Source organism: Eriocheir sinensis, chromosome 4 (genome assembly GCF_024679095.1).
Source record: "Eriocheir sinensis breed Jianghai 21 chromosome 4, ASM2467909v1, whole genome shotgun sequence".
NCBI lineage: Eukaryota > Metazoa > Arthropoda > Malacostraca > Decapoda > Varunidae > Eriocheir > Eriocheir sinensis.
Window position 1 is genome coordinate 22,792,858 of NC_066512.1, and position 14,388 is coordinate 22,807,245.

General features: G+C 40.4%; 2 protein-coding genes across 8 annotated transcripts; both read left to right on the forward strand.

The window, feature by feature from the left end:
• The first annotated feature begins 2,067 nt into the window (after positions 1 to 2,067).
• On the forward strand, positions 2,068 to 7,635 carry LOC127010086 (out at first protein-like). 2 transcript variants are annotated; one of them, XM_050883900.1, is made up of 6 exons: positions 2,068 to 2,282; positions 4,287 to 4,400; positions 4,543 to 4,677; positions 5,183 to 5,369; positions 5,616 to 5,734; positions 6,030 to 7,635. In XM_050883900.1, the coding sequence occupies exons 1-6, from the start codon at positions 2,175 to 2,177 to the stop codon at positions 6,186 to 6,188; spliced, it is 822 nt and encodes a 273-aa protein (XP_050739857.1). In that variant the 5' UTR covers positions 2,068 to 2,174; the 3' UTR covers positions 6,189 to 7,635. The 2 variants fall into 2 exon arrangements, with proteins under 2 accessions (XP_050739857.1, XP_050739859.1); XM_050883902.1 differs by having other exon boundaries at positions 2,068 to 2,255.
• A 269-nt stretch (positions 7,636 to 7,904) lies between these two features.
• Positions 7,905 to 13,309, forward strand: LOC127010091 (U4/U6.U5 small nuclear ribonucleoprotein 27 kDa protein-like). Of its 6 annotated transcripts, none has more exons than XM_050883942.1 (5): positions 7,905 to 8,177; positions 10,800 to 10,870; positions 11,452 to 11,621; positions 12,317 to 12,397; positions 12,685 to 13,309. In XM_050883942.1, exons 2-5 carry the CDS (start codon positions 10,809 to 10,811, stop codon positions 12,798 to 12,800), a joined length of 429 nt encoding a protein of 142 aa, XP_050739899.1. In that variant the 5' UTR covers positions 7,905 to 8,177; positions 10,800 to 10,808; the 3' UTR covers positions 12,801 to 13,309. The 6 variants fall into 6 exon arrangements, with proteins under 6 accessions (XP_050739899.1, XP_050739867.1, XP_050739892.1 ...); XM_050883910.1 differs by lacking the exon at positions 7,905 to 8,177 and adding an exon at positions 9,357 to 9,515; XM_050883935.1 differs by lacking the exon at positions 7,905 to 8,177 and adding an exon at positions 9,376 to 9,459.
• Positions 13,310 to 14,388: the final 1,079 nt, after the last annotated feature.

Genomic DNA, 14,388 nt, shown 5'->3' on the forward strand with positions numbered 1-14,388 from the left:
TGTGTGTGTGAGAGAGAGAGAGAGAGAGAGAGAGAGAGAGAGAGAGAGAGAGAGAGAGAGAGAGAGAGAGAGAGAGAGAGAGAGAGAGAGAGAGAGAGAGAGAGAGAGAGAGACTCATACTATCTGTTCCATTCATACTTCTAATGTTACCTATTTTGTTATTTTAGTGTTTCTATAAAATCGGTTAATTAGATTGGAAGCGTGTGTACATCGATCGCTGCCCTTTGGTATTTTTTATTAACACTGTATCCTTTCTAAAACAAATACACAAACAAATGTCTATAATAGCATCGGTTAGAGAGTGCATCATATGGTTAAGTAAGGGGAAAGATGAGCTTGCTGTGATTAATGGCCTCGGTGTTCGTTTCCGCCTCAGTGGGCCGTGAGTTTGCGGTGAGTTAGCAGAGCCCATTACCCCGTGACACAGGGCCAGCGTGACAATAGGATTAACACATCTTTCCCCAGGTACCTACTGTTTATCGACCGGTCCAAAAGGGAGGATGAACAGTTGGGTGGGCTGCGTGCCAAGCAACTGCCCTTTTTCTAGCATATCTACCCTAGGTCCCTTTAGCTGATCGGTACGAAGGTCTATTGAGAGTGAGACACTAAGCTAAATTAAGGGATCGCACGCAGGCCTGCGGATTCGCATAAAGCTAATCTTGTTAACTCCTACCACGAAGGTGCATCATATTCAGTAACAATAAATAATGCCATTGCCGATCGAGATGTTCAATCATGAAACACACTGTATGGGGGCACTCGCCCAGTTATGATTGATTGATTGATAGTTATTGTTGCAGATATATACAACAGAGGAGAAGGGAGGAACCTGCCATCCCAACCCCCAGGCAATACATAGTGACTGTACAGCTATTGACATATCTGCATAGTATATAAGTATCGTCCAGTACAACGTTTCGGGCTGAGTGCCGCGAGATTTTGTGTGAAGGTGCAATACTTTGCTGCCTTGGCCCACACGGGACAACCAGCCCTCAGAGCTGTTCTTAACTTCTCTTCGATGCAAGTCCGATTTTTTATTTATTTCGTATGTAATGTTTTCAAGGTGTTGGTATATATATATATATATATATATATATATCGTAAACTCTCACTTCAAGAATATGACAAGTATATAGCGAAATGTTCATTATTACGCTCGTGCGAGTGTGACCACCCAGTTATTTTTTTTATAGCCGTGATGAATAGGACAGTCGATTTTTTCATGTTTTTTTTATTTATTTTATATCAATATAAACATTACAGGTGTTGCAGCAGTTATAAAAAACAGTTAATTTGGTTGATTTATATGCAAATATTATGCCTGTGAGAAGAGAAGAAAGCCATAACTCCAAAATCCTTGAGATATATTTCTTATAGGTCTCCTTTTAGTGTCTTTTTTCCTATAAATATTGAGAGGATACGTTTGTGCTTTTACAGATATGTCTTGTAATAGATATATTATTCTTGTTTATTAAGCAATTAAACTTAAGTTATCCCTTCTCCTTTGTTGTTTACTTGCAACAATAAACTATCAATCAATCAATAGTATTAATGTTATGCCGAGTAATATATCGAGTGTCCGTACCATCCCACCACCCAAGGGCTGGCCGAACCGTCGCCACGGATGGGGATCGATGGTTCGGACGATAGATCGAAGCTTGCTTGTGCTTCACCACCTACATCTGAAAACTGTAAATAGCTACGGGTGTCATATATTAACAACCTAGCGAGTCAAATGCTGAAGGAACATTTTGAGATCAACAAAATTACACTACAACTTTATTCTCATTTTTTTTTTAAAGTGGCCGAATCATCACCGCTCTCCCGTATTATATGTATGTATGTATGGTATGGTCATAAATAAATGTCGAAAAAAAAAAAAAAAAAGCTATGAACGTGATATATATGACAAGTGGTTGGAAGATCCTGGGACACCGCCCGGACACGGCAGTAGTAGTAATAGTAGCAGCAGCAGTAGTAGTACCAATAGTAGTAGTAGTAGTAGAAGCCTGCTGTAGAAGTAAGGCCACGTGAAAGAAAAAAATAGATGCTGATGATGGCGATGATAGTCCCTTTTCCCGTCAGAGCAGCAGACGACACGCCCCTCAGCCACCCTTCAGCCCACTTGTTATTGTTTTGGCGAAGATGTGAACAGGAGACACAGGGGCTGGACCATGTATTTCCTGTGTGTGCTGGTGCTCGTGGCCCACCTGGGGACGGGGGGGGCCCAGCTGGTGGTCAACGTGAAGACACAGGTGGGGCGCGGGGCAGAGATGAGGGAGGTGTTTCTTTCCTTTATTGCCGTTTCCTAATTTCGTTTTTTATCCTTCCAATTGATAGTTTTTAAGTCGTGTTGAGTATTTTAAGGGTCAATTTCAAGGGATAGGCATAACTTGTAACTTGAAAAGAGGCATAATTCGAAAAGTAGACATTTGTGACGGAAATGAGTCACAAAATCATGGAATTCACTACATCTGTCACCAGAAAAAACATGAACCACGTGACAGAATCGTTGGTTATGTGAAACTATAAATTGTCCGTTTTAAGGCATCGTTTATTTTCAGATCCGGTTAGTATAGGTTAAGCTGACAACTCCCCCCCCCCCCCAGGGAATTATATGTAAGCAGCCTGTCAAGTTAAAACATAATCGGATTCCTATGTTCTTTTTCATACCCAAGATCCCAAGGTGAAGCGAAGACCCTGAAATTGTCCTGTATAATTTATATTCACATGGGGTGGCAGCTGGCAGGGTAGAGATGGGTACTAGACAAGGGAGGTACTCTTTATTTCCCTTATCACCGTTTCCTACTGTCATGGCTATTTTCACAGTTGTTTTGATCTCTACACTCACCATTCCATTGCTCAAATAATTAAAAGACCACAATGAGACATCCCATTTTAAATAGTAATAGATCAGTTCCAAAAAAGAGGCGGAAGCAATAATAAAAAATGAAATAAAAACAAAGACAAGGGAGGTATTCCTTTCTTTTATCACTGTTTCCTACAGTCATGGCTATTTTTGCAGTTGTTTTGATCTCTACGCTCCATACTATTGATTCCCATAAGGTTTGAATGTTATTAGAATACATATATGACATTTTTGGTATGTATTAGAACTTATATTTCCAAGATCCCAAGGTAAAGCCAAGACCCTGAAATTATGGGGTGTGGAGAAAAACTCACTGGACGTAAACTCACTGAATAAATGCAACAGGGGGACGAAACCCTACCAAGTTAGGTTTGGTTAGACTATTTTTAGTTCAGTGAGTTTTTGTCCTAAAGTTGCATTTAATTGGTGAGTTTATGTCCAGTGAGCTTTTGTCCTACACTTGAAATTACCCTGAAATATGTATATTTAAATGGGGTATTTATTTCAAAGACACCCTACTCATTCTGTGGAAGCTATTTTTTGTTAGTTATTAATGTGCTATTCATCTTTTCTCAGGAACATTTCTGTCAGAGGTTCGTTATTTTTTTTTTCCCTTCACTTACCATGGCTGACCGCTGCAAAGCCATAGATTAAGATAGGGAGCAATCCCCCTCTGGTAGGAGATTGTTAGGTATTTATACAGTTTTACACCCATCATGCTTTGAAGTTTCACACTTTTCTGACATATGTTGTCGTACAATTCATCTTTTTTTATAATAATTTTCCATGTTAAAGGCTAAATGGGGGATTGGTTAGTGATATGCAACAAGAAAAGTTAGCAGATTAATTAAAAATATCAAAACCTATCAGAAGAAAATAGTTTTGTTCACATTTGTGAGTTATGTGTTTTATGGATGCAGTATATGCCTTACTTTTTATATAGTTTGTCTAAGATTACTATCAATATACTAATTAAATTTGTGAAAGTCTCACTGGAGGCAATGCTATTGTGTCGCTATTCCATTGGTCAAATAATTAAAAGACCACAATGAGACATCCCTTTTTAGATAGTGATAGGCCAGTTCCAAAAAAAGAGTCAGAAGCAATAATGAAAAAAAAACAGCCAATGGTTTAAAGCCTTGCAATCTTATTTGCACTGGAGGCAAGGGTTGGGGAGGGTGAAAGCATACTTTGTGCATTTCAAATAAATCACCATTTAATTTTGCATGTACTTTTGAGATCTTTTCCAATTATGAGAAGACAGCATTACATACTGAGCCATTTATAATATAAATACCATAAGTAATAATTAAGTAGATGATCATTGCTCCAAAACCATTTTTTTTTCTGCATCTTACTCAGTCAGATTGCAACCCACATATGTAAAGTGTTGAGTAATTTTCTTCTCCCTCTGCAGGGTGGTGAGGTGTTTAAGGAGACTATAACAGCAAACATATCTGATGACTCTGTCATGCTGGAGTTTCCTCAGAATGATGGAACATACATCTCCCAGCTGATAGATTTCAAACAGGTATGACCTTTACACACACATGTTTTATTCAACCACTTATTTTGCCACCCATCTATACTTATTTTTACTCTTTTACCACATCATTATTCATCATTATCCGTCCTTGTGTACTAAGTGTACTAATCTCTAAATCCCTCCACAGGAGTTGCAAATCTTTAAGGTGATTGTTCTTGGGGAGGAGGAGCTGGGGCAGCACCAGTTCCAGGTGATGTGCTTCATCATGCGCTTTTTCAAGAACAACTTCATATCCTCTGATGCCATGTCCAAACTCAGGCAGGTGAGCATTCTGCCAAGTCAAGAGTATAGGTGACTCAATAAGATAAGGTCTGGTTCACTTTTATAGGCAGATACATAACAGAAGAAAAAGGTTTTAGGTAATTGATTTATATGTGTATATACAGACTCTTTAGTGTCACATGCTGTCATATTCTAGAAAAGTGCAGAAAGACTGATCCCAAAGAAAGTTTCCAGGAAAAAAAAAACTGGAATAATGTATTGGCATGAGAACCAGTTTACAGGGTAATAAGTAACATTATATACAATACATTATTTTATTGATTATCAAAACAAACACATACAGTCACTTTATTAATGATAAAAACATCAAAAAAAGAATACAAAGGCCAACAGCAAAAGGAAACTAAAGCTTTTTACATGTGCACTAATCAAACAAAGTGCTGGTCATATATCCTTTTAAGCATCATTCAAACTTAAAGAACATTGAATTTTGAAACTTGACACTTCACAAAATAAAACTAATAAAACAAACACCAACTTGCCAGAAAAACCCAGGGACAGTGCGGGTCCCTGAGGAGGACCGAGGAACAGAGGAGGTGGAGCTCGATGTGAGTGTGGATGTTCCTCGTGCCGGTATCCTGTCCCCTCACATACCCGTCATGTGCAGTATGGCGGCCACCTCCACTTATGCCTCAGACCGGGACATAAAGCTGTGGGCTACGCAACGCAGAGGTAGTACATACTGAGAGAGTGAGACTTGTTAACTGAAAGAAAAAGACTTGTTCAGTGGAAAGAGAATGTGGATAGAAAGCTACAAAAGATGTGGAAACTAATGTAACTTCTTCTTGTTCTTCTTGTATGATTTCACCCTTACGGGGCAACGGGCCTTTGTCGTACAAACAACGGCCCGTAGTAATGTAACTGTTAATGTTTGGATGAAATATTGAAATTTTGTTCATCTTCCTTGCCTGCATCTAGAACTGGATGGTGACTGGTCGCTAGTGAGTGATGTGACCCGTCACCTGCCAACCCGTGGGGTGCCTCGCTGTGGAGATGGCGGCAGGGATCTCGCCAACTCCTGCGCTTGTCACTACCAGGTGGGTGACTCTGGCTGTGGGGACGATGGTGTTGTCCTCTGTCTCTTGTCCTCTGCTCCCTCTCTCCTTACTTCTTTTACAATGCTTAGATTAATAAAAAGATGATCCTTATTTGTATTTCTGTACTTCTTCAGTAGCTCGAAGGTCTGCATTAAGGTGAGCGCTTGACTTAACTAACTACTAATTGTAAATATTATCACTCATTTAAAAAAAAATATATGGTTTGTATCTTGCTGTTTTAGCATTTCTCAGTTGACAAAAACTCCAGCCTCTCACACTCCCCATTTTCCTCCAGGTGTGCATTGCCTGGTATCCATGTGGCCTCAAGTACTGCAAGGGCCGAGACAACTCTGGCAAGGCTGTGTCCTACCGCTGTGGCATACGGACTTGTCGCAGGTGTAGAAACTTCAGCTACTTTGTACCCCAGCGACAGTTGTGTTTGTGGGATGATTGATCAGCCACACCACTTGCAGTGCATGGACTCTAGTCTGGGTGGAAGTCAGGCTTTACGCTTTGTTGCGCTCCACTGAATGGTAGGTTTGGAAGAATATTATATATAAGGTTGCAATGGCTGTGGATGATTAAGTGTTAATCATGGTGCCACAGTAGCCTTTTGAAAAGCACAAGTTGGTATGTGAATCAATATTTTAACAGCTGTTCTTTTAGGCTTCCGGTAATGATTGCCATTGAAACTGCCTAGCGATGTACAGCAATGGGTATAACTAGTTTATTCAGTGCCATAGTCTCCTGAAGCATACAGTCTAAATGTAAGTTGATTTTTTATATCTACTGATCACTAGAGCAATTATTGTAGTATTCTATATTTTTAGAAAATTAATGAAACACAGTTCTATTAGCTTATCTGTTTCTGTATGGTGTCTGAGGTTCAGAACAAGCAGCTGATTTATAAATAGGGAGGTGACTTGACTGATCAGTATGAAGGTTTATGTGGGCACAAAGTCCCACTAACACTGGATGAGGATCTTAATAAATAGAAGAGAAAAGCTTTTAAAAATAAATATACAGCTTCCACTACATATAAGCAAAATTTAGTCTTTAAAAAGCATACAAAAAGACTAGTTAATCACACATGTGCCATATTTTTGTATTAGGTGTGAGCTGTTGATTCTGAATAGTGGATGAGGATGAGATACTCTAGGGAAGTTTAATGTATAAAGAAAATATGGAAGTAAGGCTTCCCTGGGAAAGAAGTAAATGGATGTCAGGAACATTATTTACTGTGTGTATAGTGAGCAAGGAAAAGGATGGTTGTAAATTTTATCAGCAATTGTCACGCAGGATGCAGGTTACCAACATAAATCACATAATGAAAGACAAAGTTACTGAACTGTTTGGTATTATAATGGATTGAATCGCATGCTCATTTTCTGTGCCATAACACAGGACACACACACACACACACACACACACACACACACAAAAAAAAAAAAAAAAAAGATGGAACTGGTCAGCATAATATACTTTTTTTTTCCTGCAAATGGCAAGTCAGGACTAGCAAGCAAAATGGTACTTCATGATGTGTTGTAATTCCATAATGATGTATTTACTTGATCTTGGTAAGGTTAAGTTAGGCTGTACAAGGTGGAATCTCTTACTTCAGTACAATAGTTTGTGGAAGTCAGTTGCAACAGTAGTTTGATAAGTGTGTGGAGAACAGCTCTTATTACATGGTAACATCATTCCTTTGTCAGATAGTGAAGTTATTTTTATACCTTAGTGTTAGCAGTTATCCAGATTTTTGAGTAAGGCTTCTTTTCCGTACATGTTGGGTAATGTAGGCTGCTGAATTATGATCAGATTGGTACATTTTTATACAATTCCAGTCACTTCAAGTAATATCTTTTGTAATTCTTTTTTACCATAAAGTAATAGACACAATATACCCGTGCTGTTTGAATTCTCATTTTGCTTCTAGGTAATCCTCATTTCTTAAGTATCTATTGTTATGAGATAATATTATGGAGGCTGTTAATTAAGCCACATTTTCCTAATTTTGAGATATATAATTGTTAGGGCACCCTGAAGCTCGCCCTACTTATGTGCCAAACACACACACACACACACACACACACTACCAACTGTTATCATCCTCATTGATTCGAACCAGTCTTGGTTCGAAGTGGGCCGGCCTCACCCACTGTCTCGAACCAGTCTCCGCTCGAGACCTGCCGCGGTTATAATCAGAGGTCAATCACAAACTCAAACCAGAGACCGACATGGTTGGCTAGATTTCGATCGTCGATAGAGTCTGTCTGTCGGCACCCCTTAGCAATGGCCCGTGATCCCCGGGGCAGGGAGGGAGCAGTCTTTTCCGGACAAGGGCCCGTTTCCCCTAGTGATACTAGGGGATAAATCTTTGAAGAAGGAACTCAAACCCTGTAGTCTCACCGCTTCTGACTCTCAACACTTCAGGATGATCCAGGTGACACCTGACAAGTATATGGTGAACCAGCACAGCAGACCCGAGTCTACTCATTTATAAGTGTTTACCGTGACTATTAGAGTATATCCGACACCATGGTGGTTCTTTTCCATTTACCTGTGTATTATAGTTATTTGTTATAAGTGTTTGAGTGATTGATGGGTTATATATGAGAGATTTACGTGTGACTTAATTGATTGATTGATAGTTTATTGTTGCAAGTCAACAACAAAGGAGAAGGGAGGAGCATGCCATCTCAACCCCCAGGCAGTACAGAGTGTGATTATAGAACTAAGGATACATGTGGAGGTAGCACCAGGAAACTAAAAAGATACAATGGTAGGGGACAAGTGCTAAAAAAAATAAAGGCCTTGATTTAGTCAAGGGAGCAGACATAAAGGACTGGACATATGAACTACAATCTAGGGGCAATTAAATGCAGGATACTCACTAAGCACAGCTGAAAGAACATTATTGTTATGAACCAGCCCACCAGCTCAGGCAGGTCCCAGTGGCCCTGTGGGCGATAGGCACTAATTGTAATAATTTTTTTTTTTTTTTTACGTTGTTGCCTATTGCGCCGGTAGGCATCTTCCCGGTGGGGCCTGATGGTCGGCCCAAGGCTTCTTCCAGGTGGGGCCTGATGGTCGGCCCAGCCTGTTCTGGCGCAGGCGAGTGTTTATAGTGGCGCCATCTTGCATTGGCTCATGCTGCCCCCCGGAACTCGTTCTTGATTCGCTTGGACGGCTTCCTCTAGAGTCCGGGTTGATGGGTGGTCTTCAGGACAGCATGTGGGTAGTTTTAAGCCACTCGGCGGTGACTGAAAAATCCGAGTGGTAGCGTGAGGATTCGAACCCGCGTCGTCCATCACGCGGCGAATGTGGGTCCAGTACGCTATCACTTCGGCCACCGCCTACCCATTGTTTTAACATTAGACAGCAACACACCTTAGTTCACGGAACTACCTTCTCTTGGTGACGTAACAATTAATTATATATAGTCCTGATTATAAAGGTTTGGGAAAAATCACTCCATGCTGATTGTGAGGGAAATATGGTGTGGTGCGGAATTAACACACTTTGTCTGCATTATATCTAGTTAGGCGGTGGCTACTCCTGTCATATTCTCTGCTTGCTGTAGCTAGAGATCCCAACCTATTAAAAAAGTGCGAGAATGGTCCGAAATAAGAAGCCGATCCAAAGGCTGTAGCGAGTAGCAACAGTGTCCGTCCACGGGTGACTCGCCTCAGGAACAAGCTCAAGGACTCCTGCCAGGCCAGAAAGTAAACACTCGGGGACAGTACGTTCCATTTGGCCTTTAGGAGTGTTTTCTGTGACCGTGAGTGAAGGGTCATTTGAATATAGAGATCTGCAGCACACGGAGGAGGGAGTTGCTTGGTGAAAAGAGCTCTCCCGAGGGTGAGGACAGCAGGCAGTGGTGGTGTTGGAGGTGTGCAAACGTTTGTCATGGTGCTGAGGACAGGCAAGCTACTTGTGGTCCCACATGCTGACTGTAACGTTTTTTCTGCTTCTGGCTATTCATAAATCCACACAGCAAAGATATTAAGCATTCTACAGTTCAGGTTAAAGAAAACGAGATAGTGTAAACAAGCACCCTATTTTTGTCTTTACTCCAGAATTGCACCCAACTCACTCCATGGTTGGTATTTTATTTTCTGATAGATTTTAACGTGCTAATTGTCACTCGGCAAATTAGTTCCAAGTTCTATGTGTTTTTTGGTGCTCTTTAACATGGAGGTATTATTTTTCTCCGGAAATCACTAAATGATTGACTTTTCAATGCCTTTTGTGGACCTGCTGCCGCAGCCGCAAAATTGCTCACAGAGAGGTTCAACTTGGGGGATTTGTAGGAAATCGGGAGTTTTGGGTGGGGGAGCATATTTAAACTACTACAACCGAACTTTACATAACCTAACCTACAACCCTACAACCCCCCACATGACTTATTTCTGCAAGGAGGTATTTCTCGCAACATCGGCTGGACCGCCGTCGCGGCCGCCACCAGAGGAGACTACGCTTTCTTGAATATTATCCCCTATTTTCAACAATAAAAAAAAAAATAGTCCTTGAATTTGATTTAAAAAGCATTTCCATGATTGTTGAATATTTGTAGAAAAGATATATGAAGAGCTAGTGATGTTTCATAAGGTAGGTAATGAAACACTGGCACATTAATAAAACAAATCTTAACCATTAATTCTGTTGTTTTACAATTTTTTTTTTCTGTAAATCCTCACAATTGTTTTGTTTATTTTATTTATTTTTCTGCAGTTCTCACAACTTGGACACTTGGGGTGAAGTTGCCAATATGTTGACAGTCACACACAAAATACGGTGTTGATGCAGAATTACACCCAACTCTAGGGGTTGGCTTTATTTTATTCTGACTGATTTTAACTTTCTAATTTGCTGGTTATCATTGTCTCTGCAAATATCTTGTTTCTGAGATATAAACAACCAACTGAGGGGTGAGGAGGTTACTATTTGTTCGGTTGTGGCTGGGTTATGTTAATTGAAGAGAACATGGTGTGGCAGGGTGTCGTTTCTGTGGTGGCCTGCGCCGTGGATACTTTACCTTTATTCACCTGATTGCACTCGGCAGGTCTGAGTGATGGGACGTGACAGGGAGCGAGAGAGGGACCGAGGGGAACGAGATCGCTTCCACCGCCACAGGTACGTTTATTGTCCCCTTCACCTTGGTCAGAGATTTTGGTACACATTAGTAATATTTGGTGGAAGGGGATGGAACTTTTAGCTTCTTGTTATATCACTAATTTTGAATGTATTCCAAGAAAGCTATTTTTAATTGTTAATTTTTTCATACTCTTTCATACTTAACATATCAACCTTTCCAAAGTCTTAGATTGCAATAGTAGGGGTTAGTGTTGTGACAAAGGTAACCATGGATATTTATAAGGTGAAGATGATTAATAAGGCCAAGGAATACGAGTGTTACCTAACCTAAGAAAATAATGTCTGTGCTTTTGATACACAGAAAAAAGTCATTTCCATGTTTTGTCTTGAAATATGGTAGAGATAATATGTATTGTAAGCCAGGAATGCTTCATATCTTAGAACCCAATCCTAAATCGCTTTACAGTACCTTTACCTACTTTCTCTCCTTTCACTGCTTACCTTCAATCCTACATATTAACCCAGCTTTCCTCATTCCTTCCCTATGCCCCTTTAGACTGAACTTTTCATTATAACCCTTTTTGGACATTTTTCTTCACTCCTAATCTCTGAAACTCCAGATCACATTCCCGGGAGAGGGAGCCGGTGCGCCGCGACAGAGACCGGGACAGAGAGCGAGACAGACGGGAGAGAAGGAGCCGCTCAAGGAGTCGTTCCAGATCAAGGTCGCCACGCTCACACCGCAAATCATCCCCTGTCTACCTGGCGGGGCCCTCGGGAAAGCATGAAGGTGAGGCTCTAGTGGTGGGACAGGATGATGGGGTGGTCAGGGCCATGGTGAGGGTACTTGAAAGGACCTATTGGAATGGAATGCTGGTTGGGTTAGGTATAATAGAAACAGGAACCAGCAGAGCTAGGGAAAGGCAGTTGAGGGCAAGGTTTGTGTTGGTTATGGCAGGGTTAAGGTGTGCCATCGGTGGGAAAGGGTGATGGGGTGGGCAGGGTCATGGTGAGGGTACTTGAAAGGGCTGATTAAAATTGAATGCTGACAGGGTTGGGTAGCCTATAGTAGAGACAGGAACCAGCAGAGTCATGGCTTGGGTTAGGGAAAGGCAGTGTTGGACAGGGATTATGTTGCTAATGGCTGGAATATTATGGAGTTCCCCTTGCCTTGTGTCTCGTCTTTCTTTATGGAAAGCTAATGATATTTATTACTCCAAATTCTCACTACTATTATGTAGGAAGAGGAATCTAAACTCAAAGCTGTTTTAGTGGGATAGTTTTAATTTTTTTTGAAATCAGGTATACCTCTATTGTGAACAGACAAATGAAAATGTGATATCTGAGATTAGTTTTGGATTAAACTTGCAATGTTTTGTGAAGAGGGGAGGAGGTAGTAACCACTAATGATGCCTTAGAATAGGAGTGTATCTGTTACAGTCTGCCAATACTAGCCTATTTATTCATTTCTTCTCAACACTGCAGAGGCTCCTGTCCAGGCCCTGACAGATGAGGAGAAACAAATGAAAGAGCTCCTGGGCTTCTCTTCTTTCCACACAACTAAAGGTGAGCTGATTGCATGTCTCCATCTTTGTGGTAATGTGATTCATGCCTGGAGGCTGGTCAGCTTTGAACATAAATCTCTCAGCGTCCATGGGTGCCTAGACAGTGAAAAGACTCCTTTGTTTTTATGAATATTTGGTGATGGATGGTAAAGTATTAAAAGCCATGTCCCACACTGTATAAAGGATGATGGTTTATTAGCAACTTTTGATCAGAAACTAAATGGCCAGTAACCACATCCTATTTTGAGGCATAGAATGTATCCAGTAATCCATTTCTATTATTTTTAGGGAAGAAGGTGGATGGGAACAACATGGGCGCTGTTCATGTGATAATGAAGCGAAAGTACCGCCAGTACATGAACCGAAAGGGTGGCTTTAACCGTCCCCTCGACTTTGTGGCCTGAATGGTGCAAGGAGTGGCAGCAGTGGTGGTGGTGGCTGGGGTGAAGAGCAGTGTGTTGGACCAGATGCCGACAGACATGCTACATGCTTTCTTGGAGGACCTGGTGATTGTCATGTACTGAAGTTTGTGTTGTGTGTTGTGGTGTTTGACAAATTTCAAATAGATGGAAGACTAAACAGTGGATGGTGACTATTTTGGAATGTGGTTATCATGAAAAGCTTAGCTGGATGTGTTTAAAAGTGACATGAAAAATAATAAGTTTTTCATACTATACAAAGATTACATGTGGATCATAATTTTAGTGTAACAATGTTATGTCATTAAGATTTGTCATTTTAAAGCATTTAATTATGCTTTACATGGAATATTTTATTTTGGCAGAGTACAGAATAAATCCTGCAGTGTGATCTGAGATATTTATTTTTGGTCACTTTAGTATTAGACTTAGTAAGCTATATGATTATATCAACTAGAGTTAAGCAAAATATAGATTAAATTTCTAAAGACTAAGTTGTATCTTGTACCATTCAACCTTTTTCCTTCATGGGACAGGAAGTTTAAGAAGAGGTAATTGCAATGAAAAGGTTTGTAAAGATAATGGTATTCCTGAGAAGCTTGATCCTATATGCTCTGTCCTGTAGAAATAATTTCCTCAAGGAAAGCATGTGGATTAATGAGATGGGATCCTGTGAGTAATGAGGAGGCTTACAGATGTGGTATGGATATGAGAGTAAAAGTTAGAGACTGCTGAGCAATGGAATGGGTACATTATGATACACTGAAAAGGTTTAGATATGTATGGACTGAGGCACCAAATTATTTTTAATGTTCCCCCTGTGCATAACATATATGGTCTCACAAGTCCCTCACTTTGAAAACACACACCGAAGTGTCTACTGGATCTTATCATCTGTGGGCTCCTGGTGTTTGAAATATGCACCCATTAGTTCCTACTATATATCTTCTGTAGTGAGACTAAATGAAGTTTGATTGACTACCACTTTTCCTCTTTCTCCTCCATATTCTATTCCTTTTCAATCTTCCCCCCAGGTCTCATTACTCATTTTCCTTCAGTCTATGAAAATTACAAAATACTATATTGAAATCTTCACAAATAACAGGACGTTGATCAGTAAAGTGTATCATGTGAAAAAAAATTGAGAGCATTTCTGACATTTTACCCTACAATGTGACCTAGTGCATGCATGGGTACACCCTTGAGCAATGACCACTCTGATAGCTCAGGGTATGCTCTTCCTAAAAATAACCAAACACCTGCTCACTTATGCCAGATAAGTGGCCTCTTGCTCCTGGCGTGTATATTTTTAATTTAGTCTCATTGCCAGAAAAGAAAATACTTAGTAATTTTTTGGGGTCAATTTCAGTGATGCAAAGAAGAGGGAAGATTTTTTTTTTTTTTTTTCAGACAAGAGTACAACACTACAACAGGCTACTGAACAGAATGAAAAGTTTTGATTTGAAAATATTTGCCTATGTCACAGGCGAGCAAGGAGAGGGACTGGGGTTGAAAGAGCAGGAGCTATAGCGTCAGGCAGCAATAAATAACAGCACACGCAGGCTGGAGCTTG